The sequence below is a fragment of the Apium graveolens genome, chromosome 4 (assembly GCF_009905375.1).
Source record: "Apium graveolens cultivar Ventura chromosome 4, ASM990537v1, whole genome shotgun sequence".
NCBI lineage: Eukaryota > Viridiplantae > Streptophyta > Magnoliopsida > Apiales > Apiaceae > Apium > Apium graveolens.
Window position 1 is genome coordinate 186,916,707 of NC_133650.1, and position 11,606 is coordinate 186,928,312.

Genomic DNA, 11,606 nt, shown 5'->3' on the forward strand with positions numbered 1-11,606 from the left:
TTAAGATGAATAAAAAAGATAGTTCCATAAAAAAAATTTCAAATTTTTTTTTTTCTGAATAAAAATATATATATTAAATTTTAATCCAAGAAAAGAAATTTTAGAAAAAAATATGGAGAGTTATGACTTTTATACATTTTAAAATAGGCCTAAAAAGTGAAAGAGACTTGTATTTTGAGAAAGAGGAAGTAATAAATAAAAAGTAAGTATGATAAGTTTGATATCTTTGTTGCATTGCGAAAGAGTCAGAATTACAACAAAAAAAATGTGGGGAATATTATACATGGTCTTAGATCCAATTGAGATACAAGGTCTTGGTTTGAAATATGCAAAAGCAGTATAAAGAAGAATGACACAACATGTGGCACCATGACCGCTACCGGTGTGAGCAGTTAAAATAGCAAAAATAAGTAGAAGAAAAAGAAAGAAAAAAGCAGACTAAATACAAGGGGATGATAGCTTCCTGTACTGTAAAATTCCTTTGTACAAAGCTTGCCAGTTCCTAGGCATTGTACCCTCCTTCATCATATGCCCATGCTTGTTATAATCCTTCACCACCCTTGAGCTACCACAGCTGCTACACGACGCCATCTTCGTATTCTTTTTCTGATAATATTGTGTGTTTTTATTCTCCATGTTCAGGGAGGCAAATTCTGCCCTCTTCTTTGTTTCATCTTTTCCAGACCCTGCATATATAAGTTCGAATATCTCAATTTAAAGAAAATTTATGCGAGGATTTAATTGAGAGAAACTCTGTTTCATCTATGCCAGACATTTGCATGCATGCATACTGATACTAGCAGATATCAGTTATCATATTAAGTTGGTTCCCGAGATTGGGAATATTATAAAGAGTATGGAGGAACCTAGTTCAATTTCAATCCTCTTGATGAAGTCAGAGAGGAGGCGCTTATGAAGTTGAAGAGAGAGAAAAACTATGCTTCCTGAGACTGCAATTACAGCCATGAATCCAGCTCCCACAGAATCATCCATCTCTCTCTCTTCCCTTTCAACTTTCTCCTTATTTCTCTTTCTATATGTATTCGAGATTAAAGTATGGTCTGAATAAGAATTCTTAAGTTGAACATTTTATTAAGGTCCGAAGATGTTCGCAAGAGCGACATCAAATTAAACAATTGGAGGAAAAAAGCTGTTGTTTCAAGAGACATTTGATGTTTGGATATAATGTGAAAGGCTAATTGGTTTGTATTATCCATAACAGAGGTTTTGGCGGGGACTCCAGTCATATTTTCAATTGTTATTGTTATAGGTACCATCAATCACAAAATGCTCCCCCCTTACTCTCTTGTTGACCTCATATTTCCTGGACAACAGCTAAATATATATATATATATATATATATATCAAAGCAAAATTAGAAATGGAATTCAAATTAACAAATTGTTCGCAGTCTTCCATTTTTTATAATGCCTGCAAGTAGTTTATTATCAACAATATGGTAAATATAAGATATAAAATCACAATTTATCCCGTTCCTACACTTGGTCTATCATCATCACAAGGCTATCATTGTCTTGATCATGGCCTGTGATGGAACCTGTAATGCAGGTTGAAGCTTCCGCTGAACCAGAAAAATTAGTGTAACTTCTTATGTTAAGTCTCATTTTGTTTTCTAAAATCAGTATACATTCAACTTTCAGACCTAGCTAATTTTAAATAGTTAGAGAATATTTTCTTATTAAAATATCAGTTCCGGGTCATTTACAATCTTAGTTTCACCAAATCTGAAATTTAGAAGTCGCTACTACTAATAGATGTATTTAAACTTCCTCCAGATGAATAGTTAAGAGGTTTTTGAGCCATGAATGGGTCTGATTACTTGGAATATAAGTTGTTTGGACAATGGTTATCACCACTTTTTCCACAACCTGACCAGGAAGCCTTGTGCACCGGATACAAAGTCACCTATTGATAGACAGTAATTAGCCACATAGCAGTGAAACCTAGAGTGATATGTATGCTAATAGACATCAGACGGTAACCAAAGATTATAGGTGACAGGTATATTGAGTGTAGCTGAATAGTTACGAATTTAGATACACGAATTCAGGTATATTTTGTACACTAAAATTTTAAAAATAATATTTATTAATTTTTTTAATATATATTAAATTAAAAATATATATTAGTTATTCGGAAAAAAAATTCGCCACCCCAGACTCGGGATTCTGGCTCCGTCCCTGTTTATACCCCTGATATGATAAGCTCTTCTAAGCTTCTATCAAGCTTCCAATTATTCAACGACTCAGAGTTTGCCCCAAATCATGCATACTAATACAAAGAGAGAATAAAGGGGAGGAAAAAATTGTTAAATTTGTTCATACAACTGCCTAATCTACTAGTACATCTCATTCTAATTGTAACTACCACAAAAACAACTAGACATATGTAAAAATGGATTTCCCACCAACTTGTGATATAACTGAAGTTTTACAAAAGATCAACTGCAGTTGCCACCAATTTCAATCAACCACTTTCTTCTATAATTCTTCAATAAGTTTTTGTGGTTCATGAGTGTTCTTTGCTGCCTAAATCAGAGACAACACATATTCTACCTGTTAGTGCTTTGACTTCATTGTTTTATGACTCGTTGGCCTTGTATATTTCTAACGCAAAACTGTACCAATCAGCCAGCAGCTACATATCTATTCAGTGTGCTACATATTACCAGAAATCAAGTACTACCACCCTTGAAGGCATCCCTTAACCCAATGCTCAGACTGTTTTGGATTTTCTTCTTGCCAAACTCGGTGTTTTGCATCATGGCCACAAATTCATTGTAATCAATGTACCCATCCTGATTAAGAAGTCCCAAAGAGAACGTTAAAGCTATTATCTTGGTAAAGAGTACCATGTATGTGAGAGAAATTACAGATATGGCATTTGTAAGGGAAGATGCTTACCTTATCCTGATCAACTTCGTTCATAATTTCTTCCAGATGTACATCTCCTAAACCAAATTGCTCGCAGACCTGCTGAAGCTCATCAGGAGTGATGTATCCACTTCCATCTTTGTCAAAATATGAGAAAGCCGCAAACAAGTGATCCTCCTTCAGCGTTTTGTTTTGATTAAGCATTGCAGCAACAAATTCAGTGTAGTCAATCGTACCACTATTATCCAAATCTGCCTGCAGAGCCCATTTACACAATGTCAAATACAAATTTGCGGAGGTTATGTGTCACCTAATCAACACACAGAGGACAGAGGATTATGCAGACACAATGGTAGATGCAGAATCACCTACTCAATGCATAATCAAACATCATTTGTTATAGGCGAGTCTTTTTAAAAAATTAGATAAATAAGGAATAATCAAGTAAACGTACTATCTACTTATCAACTGAGTTGGTATGGAGGTAGGATCCAAATACTTTTTCGATTGCATATCGCTTTAGCCAACATGTCAGGGAAATACCATGGCATTCACAATGACTAATGGAGGAATGCAGGTCAAAACTACAGATTTTATTATGTTTTATATTAATATATTAGAATGAAAATTACGAAAAGATTTATGTGATATACCACATAAAGTAATATGTAGAATTTTTAATATTTATTTATTATAGAGTCAAGAATATTTCGGGAAGTACATAAGCCCCATGACAGGTGTTTACCTAGTTCTGAACTATAAGTAAGGTTCCAGCTTTTATTTATATAGTCATAATTCTCCAAGTATCTTTTGAACCTTTTGTAATCTATTTCTAATAGGCGTGATCATAGATTTCTCTTTTGAATAATCTTTGTCAATCAGTTATCGGACAAATGTGCTAACGTTTTTATGTTCTACTTGGAAGCTCTTGTAAAGGAAAGAGAAGGGAAAGGAAAGGGACACTCAAGAAACATTTTTTTTTTTTTGCTAAATAAGAAACAAATTTCATAAGGGCTATGCCTATCACCAATAAACATTCTATTTTTCATACATTAACCTAAGAGGTCAGGGGTTCGAGACTCAATGTAGGCATGTGTATTAACAGGAATTCAGGGTAATTGCCCCAGTCAAAACCCTGTTTGCCTTTCAAAATACAAACTGTAATATACATAATATATGAATGTAAACAAATTTACCATTTTAACTACATATGCGGACTATACAACAAATGAAGCAGAAAAACAATTATATTTAGCCAGCACTTACAGCTTCCATTAAATCACTGATCTCTGACTCCATCAGATTGGCGCCAACTTTTTCCAAACCAATTTGCAGTTCTTCAAGTGTGATATGACCGCTATTATCAGAATCTATCATTTCGAACATTTGTTTCAGTCCAGCAATTTCATCTTCAGACAAGCGCTCAGCAATTATCTACAAGTAAGAATGATGAGCATACACATTTGTAGCCGGAAAATATTTTTAAAAAATATATAACTGTAAACATAAATATGACACCTTTTATGACTATATGGAAACATCTTATGTTATGCATAGGCATTGACAATATATATATCTACAAACTGAGATGAAGAAAATCTAAGTTTAAATAGTTACAACACCCAGGTAGTCATGCACTTGTGATGTCATAGAGACCCTAAACAATAACCTGTTCTAAAGTACAAGATGCTTCCAACATCTACCAAAAGGTGACATCGGATTCTAGAATGAATGCTAAAAGCTTTCTCTCTTTTGTAATAAGATTGTGAAATGAATAAAAAATATCGGATTCTAGAATGAATGCTTACTTTGATGGCTATCTTTTTGAGCTTATGCATTGCAGAAAATTGCTTCAAACGACTTAAAACAGCAGAATCAAGAGGTTTGTCTGGAGCACTGCCGTGAACCTTCACCCAAGGGTGTCCTGAATGGAAAAAGGAACATTTGATAGCATGGTATCAGTTGCTGAAGTAATTCACACACTAAAACTTTTCTTGTAAAGTTTGTCACTAGAAAGTGTTAGTTGTTGATTAGGCTAAGATTCGGGGCAAAGACTTGAAATACAGTACTTTGGAGATAACATATTTGTTGAGGAGAAATAACACAGCATTACATGATAAAATTGTAGCGCATCATGCTTGTTAAGAACTAAGAAGTTGTCCTTTCCATTATATAGCCATGTTTACAGTAAAAAATGTAGAATATTGCACCAAGCAGATCTCTAGATCATTTACATATCTGTTTTAGATTTTAGAATTGGGAAATGAAGTAAATTTTCGGCTGCATTAACTTCAGAAATTTTTTGAGGAATTGATCTTGTTGATTTTCATAATCTTCTGGTCTATTCTCTTTAGTAAATTCTTTTTGTTTCATACAGATATAAATCAACCTACCAAAAATAGTCAAACTGAAAGGCTATTAAGTTATGTAGTTAAGAAAAATGCTCAGACTCTAGTTAGTTTTTATTTTAAAAAGTCCAAGCTTATTTACATGATATCGGCTGAGTGAAATCCATATATGTGGCCCCTTATAACCCGGACTAGGCTGGAAGTGCCCAACATAGATATGTGTCCAAGTGTGGGACTCAGGAATTTTTTTAATATTTTTGGCCAAAAATGACTGGTCTGTGTACATATCCATGTCCGAGTTTGAAGTGTCCAACACGGGTATGAGGTAAACTAAAGAATCCAGGTAATATAGTCCTTGAGTCATTATAGATTAGCTGCCATGTACATTATGTTATTTTGAACGAAGCACAACCAGGCCCCAAGTGCCACCATGTTCCAGTTCCCTGCTGCTAACCTACAACTTATTCACGGCCTTTACCAAAACACCACTATCAAGAAGAGTATAAATATAAACTAGTTTTGATTAAGTATAGGAATCCTAAATAAAATGTTTTCATACAAGTTAAGGAGCTCTAACCTATGGCCAAAAGACATATCAGCAGAAAGCAATCTGCTTTCCATTAAACTAAAAAGAAGTGTAATTGTATAGAACTGTGTTGTGTGAAATTGTAATGCATAGATACGTTCGTGTAAAGTAAGAATGAAAACATTCACTATCGAAGATTTTAGGGTAAACGACACGCAATGAAATAAATGTTTGAACTGAAGTGATTACTATAAATAAAAATTGGTTAATGAATATTAATGTAGCATATATGCTTACTTAGGACCTCATGAGCTGTTAACCGCTTTTTAGGATCTCTTACAAGCATTTTCTTAACCAAATCCTTTGCGTCATCTGATATACTAGGCCATGGTTCTGATTCAAAATCAAGTTCCCCTCTCAAAACCTGCTCAAATATTCCATGCTCATTTTCTGAATCCAAGCATATCGAAACAAGATGGTTAGATTATTTTTTTAGTTATAGTATTAAACAACATGACCTGAAAGCAGGAAAGTGTTGAGTTCCTCACCATCCCAAAATGGAGGGACCCCACTAAGCAATATATAAATAATAACCCCCGCACTCCAAACATCACATTCTTGACCATAGAACTTCCGCAGAACCTCCGGGGCCACATAATAAGGGCTCCCAACCACGTCGGTAAATGTATCACCTGAGAGAGTGACATATTGGCTTTAGATCCTATCACAACCTTAAAACCAAAGTAATCAAAATTGAAAATTCCCAAAACTCAAATATATCTTTTCCACAGAAAGTTTTTGCAACAACGATCATGAAGACATGAAGCACTTGGTCTATATATACAGGACAGAAACATATAGCATCAAAGCTAGAAAAACTGTTATGGTATTTGAAACTTACTCTCAGTTGCCAAAGTACAAGGATCTGAAACTACTAGCTGGTAGATGTTATTTGCTTATTTTGATGTAAGAAAAACTTGCCGTATAATAGAATTCAAATGTATATTTAGTCTTTATATGATCTACTTGAACCCAATGGTAATAATATCTAACTATCCTAATTATTATTTTGCTACTAATGTTTTCTTCATATGCATTTTATAGATATGTTAATTGGTAACTTTTAGGACAAGGCTTGTTCCCCAGAAGCACACTGCTTCAAAAGTTGTGAAGTCCTTCAGAAGATAATGTGAGTCAGACAAATGAAAGGAAACAATAATAGATTCAGGATAAGTCTAATGTGTGAAGATAGATGGCTCCAGAGGAACCAATCAAGTTTAGTTCAATTTCTAAATTTCCATCACCAATCAAGTATGTAACCTAATCCAGTAATGGTGTATCTTTCTTTCTTGATTATTTGCATAACGAAACAATCATGCGACAGGTCTACTACATCAATTGCATATTCAAAATCAAGCAACGATTTGTACCAAAAAATGTCGCACGCACAAAACATAAAATTACATGATCTAGTTAGTGAAACCTATTCCAGAAGAGAAAAAGTAAACAAACACATAACAATAACATGGGCTGGTCAAGATGACCCACTGCACACTAGCATAGAGGATTTAAGTATTTTACAACTGCAACTGTTCAGTAAAAAGTGGCTATGGTTACAAGAGATTATTAACACCGCCTAATTAATTAAAACTAAAATGGTACAAAGCCAAACTAACACAATACAAACCTGAAAGTATTATGTTTCAACAGCTGCAGATTGCAGAAACCAGGCCCTTATGACTAGTCATGTTGGGGAATTTATTACTAATAGGCGCAATTATTTGTGGGTGCAATGGATTCGTTTGACCAATTTGAATATTATTTCCTTCTTGCACATCCCATACCATCTTCTTGTTGATGGAGCTGAAAGCAACTTCTGAAATTGAGACCGCTAGTTTTGATTGCTTTTCTAGTAAGTTCTACCTATTTAGGGATCCTTAGCATAGGTTTGGGTCCTTAGAGTTGTAAATGGAAGGTTTCTTTTATTGACTAGTATTTCTGTGCAGAACAAGCTGTTAGAGGTGATTGCCTGATACATAAATGATAAGACCTTCAGAGTTGCACGTTAATACGGTTAGCTTGTCTCACATTGGTGGTTGGAGGATATTAGTGATCTAGAGCTGGTGTGTATTCTGCAGCTTCGTCTTTTGGATTCAAAAAATATCGGTGCGCTCATGTTGCATGGGCACCTCTTACATATGGTCGTTGAAACTGCTGCTGCACACTTATTATATAGGTAGTTATTCTTAGCGGCCATCTTGTATAGATAAACCTTGGTTACCTCATGTTGATGGAATTTGTGTTCTTTGTGGTAGGGCATAGGAGACCCATGGTCATTTGGGAGGCAATTTCAGATTGGAGTATGGAGACTCTTCGGGCAGCTAGACGATAAAGGGCTAACACGGAGGAACCAGGATCCCAAAATAGCTAGGGTTAAAAAAATTCACTAATTTTTGGAGGTTAATTGGGGCGGGCCTAAAATAATTTTTTCTATCGATTTTTAACTCTGTCAGGGTCCAGAAAAAGTTCCCTATAAATTATGAGGGTCAGCCGGGGCGGCATGCTAGTCTATCCCCCACCCCTCCTGGAACGAGGGGTAAGCACTGTTTTTATGTTGCTTGTTGTGCATTTTTGGTTATGTTAGCTTATCGCACTTGGCAAGGAAGCTTCTGCAAAAGCAGAGACCCAGACCATCACTTATCTTACTGTTGGAGTGGTTCAAGTTATTGTTTCTCGCATTTGTCTTGATAACTCTCTGGTTCTACTGCCATTAGACACATTTGGAGGGTAGCTTGGTGGAGTTATATTGTATTTATTTCTTGCTCGTGTTTATTGGTGCTTCTATAACTAGTGCATTTTTATTGCTAGAGTTACCTGCCTACCTTGCAATTGATTTATTACTTTTATTGATTCTAATTAATTTAATGCAATTAACAATACTGTGTTACTGGAAAAGGAACAGTCAAACAGATGTTATCTAAAACAATAAAGTTCGCATATGCTTGCTTCAGTACCCGTATTTATATTAGTATATACTGATCCATTCATTCATGCTCTTTAACATGATACAGAGCATACACACCATAAGATCTGTTAGAAATACCTGGCTTAAAGAAAACTGAGAGTCCAAAGTCAATTGCTTTCAGTGGCGCATCCTCTTCCTCATTGACAAAAAGAAAATTCTCAGGCTTTAAATCTCGATGCATAACCCCTAGAGAGTGACACGCTTCTACAACACCAACAATTACCCTAGCAAGTTCAGCTGCCTTCCGCTCTGAATAATGTCCTCTCTGTACGATCCTATCAAAAAGTTCACCACCTGCACAAAGCTCCATAACCATATAGACCGCAACAGCGTCCTCGTAAGCAGCTATTATGTTTATAACATTTGGATGTCCTTCTAAATGGTGCATTATTTGAATTTCCCTCCTAACATCCTCAACATCCTCCTTTGTAATCAACTTTCTCTTTGCAATAGATTTGCAGGCAACCTCTTTTCCTGTCTTTCTATCTAAACAAAAATGTGTAGTCCCAAATTGCCCTTCTCCTAATTTCCTTCCTATAGAATAATCATCCTTCAAGTTACCAGATTTTCTCTGTAAAACTGAATCAACCTGAAGCCCTACACTTGACACCCGTCTAATATGTTTCTTAGTACTTTTTGAAGGTCCCGTTGTGACAGGTTTCCTTTCCTCTTGCTTAACCTCTATCCTTACATGCTTACTTTCCTCATGCTTAACCTCCGATTTAACAGGCTTACTTGCCTCTTGCTTAACCTCCGGTTTAGAAGTTATACTTTCCCCTTGCTTGACATCTGACGTAGTGGCCATACTTTCCCCTTGCATAACCTGAGGTCTGGAAGGCTTACTTTCCCCTTGCTTAACCTCAGATTTAGAAGGTGTACTTTCCCCATGTTTGACCTCCGGCTTAGTACTCCCCTCTTGTTTAACCTCAGCTTTAGGCTTAACCTCTGGTTTATAAGGCTTACTTTCGCCTTGATTAACCTCTGGTTTGGAAGACTTACGTTCCCCTTGCTTAATCTCAGATTTATAAGGCTTAATTTCCTTTTGCTTAACATCTGCCTTTGCAGGCTTGCTTTCTCGTTGCTTAACGTCCACCTTAGGAGGCTTACTATCCTCTTGCTTTTTAGGCTTATTATCCTCTTGTCGCTTTGCCTTGGGAGACTTACTTTCTTCTTGCTTATAAACCTCGGCAGATTTAATTTCCTCTTGCTTAACATCACGCTTGCGGGGCTTATTATCCTCATTCTTAGCATGTTTCTTGGGAGACTCGCCTTGGTCAATTCTAACATGTGCAGGTGGTGTAGTTTGTGGTGAACCATCTGGCTCGGAATCTTTATCTTTCAATTTCTTTTTAGAAGACTTCAATTTCCTAGATAAAAACCCAAATTTTGGCGATTTGGAATCGGAATTGCTGCTGCTACTGCTGCTGCCATCTGCATTAGGAGGAGGAAGAGTTTTTGTTCCAAAAATAACATTTGAAACAGATTGAACGAATGCATTGGGGGCCGCAATGCAAGAATTTCCCATTAAGTTAAAATCTCAAATGTCTTCAAAAGAGGCTTACAATTTTTCATCACGTTGATATAAAAACAAATATGTTGCATGCAATACAGATTTGATCATGCAACACACATTGCAAGGTGCACCAAACCCTAATATTCTAGAATTCAGCCTCTACACAATATCGCTGTACTTTACAATATTAATAATAATCTAACTTACTTATTAACAGTAAATTTACAATAAGATCTGACGAAATGGGATACTCATAAATCTCGGAGCAAAGAATTATGAATGGCGATCAGGAAAAACCTTAATTTTGCAGAACGCGGACGCGGAAGCAAAACGACATCAATTTTACGGGGTAACTGGTCTTATAACTTATCACGATGTATGTTTGCATGATAGTCTGATACACATACCTACAGTTTAATTTTATATTATTTAATTTATTTTGTGTTACAAATATTTTTTTATGTTTTTATAAGTTTAGTTGCTTTTATACTTATTTACTTTTTTGTTGAATTTAGAAGTAATTTTATTTGTTTGTTTCTTCTTAGAAATCATACGTTTTTCAAGAATAATAAATGTCAAAACTTATATTTCGAAGGGTTTAAAGTAACTAAATTTAACCTTAGATGAAGTGAGTCGGTGATCGCGGTACAGGCGGTGCGGTTTTTTACTCAAATCAAACAACATATATATAACGTAATTTCAAAAACCGCATAAATCACATCACGAAAATGCGGTGCGATCTGATGCGGTTTGTGCGATTTATTTTTTCAAAAAGAAATAATATTTACATACAAATCTAATAAAAATTTATTCAATAAGAAAGCTAAAAATAATATGTTTATGACTAAAAATAAAAATATGTCGGTAATTTAAAATATGTAAGATAGTATTTATAACATAAAACTATATTAAACAAGAAATTAATTTATAATAAATATATCTATATATACATTATATATATATTTATATATATATGAAATTGTGGTGCAGTGTGGTTTGAACCACAATATTAAAATGTCAAACCGCAAACCGCATTGTGCGGTTTGTTAAAAACTCAAGCAACAACCGCAATACAAAAAATTAAAAATCTTATTTTGCGGTGCGGTGCAGGCGGTTTGTGCGGTTTGATGATCAGCCCTAGAAGAGAGTGATTTTCAATACAATATAATTGTTATCTTTAGAAATGGTTATTTCTATTATTAGAAGAATGTCATTCAATTTTTATATACAAATTTTTAATAATTTTAGATAATGTTACTAGAGTTAATTTTAGGAATTTTTTCTCAATTTTGAAATAGAC

General features: G+C 34.9%; 1 protein-coding gene and 1 long non-coding RNA gene across 2 annotated transcripts; both read right to left on the bottom strand.

Annotated features, from left to right (window-relative positions):
- Positions 1-299: 299 nt before the first annotated feature.
- Positions 300-1,285, bottom strand: LOC141716981 (uncharacterized). Its single transcript, XR_012573476.1, has 2 exons — positions 867-1,285; positions 300-686 (listed from the first exon to the last, which is right to left on the bottom strand). It is a non-coding gene; the product is annotated as an uncharacterized LOC141716981 (long non-coding RNA).
- Positions 1,286-2,318: 1,033 nt separating this feature from the next.
- LOC141720480 (calcium-dependent protein kinase 26-like) lies at positions 2,319-10,663 on the bottom strand. The gene is made up of 7 exons (XM_074522913.1): positions 8,872-10,663; positions 6,317-6,460; positions 6,066-6,218; positions 4,703-4,818; positions 4,161-4,328; positions 2,925-3,149; positions 2,319-2,818 (listed from the first exon to the last, which is right to left on the bottom strand). Exons 1-7 carry the CDS (start codon positions 10,316-10,318, stop codon positions 2,696-2,698), a joined length of 2,376 nt encoding a protein of 791 aa, XP_074379014.1. The 5' UTR covers positions 10,319-10,663; the 3' UTR covers positions 2,319-2,695.
- Between the last annotated feature and the right edge of the window lie 943 nt (positions 10,664-11,606).

Coding starts and splice junctions, on each gene's coding strand:
- LOC141720480 (XM_074522913.1), bottom strand. CDS start 10,318: ATGGGAAATTCTTGCATTGCGGCCCCCAATGCATTCGTTCAATCTGTT. Junction 4,819..6,065: donor AACAGCTCATGAGGTCCTAA/GTAAGCATATAT, acceptor TTTTCCATTCAG/GACACCCTTGGGTGAAGGTT. Junction 3,150..4,160: donor TCAGTGATTTAATGGAAGCT/GTAAGTGCTGGC, acceptor TGGGCTCTGCAG/GCAGATTTGGATAATAGTGG.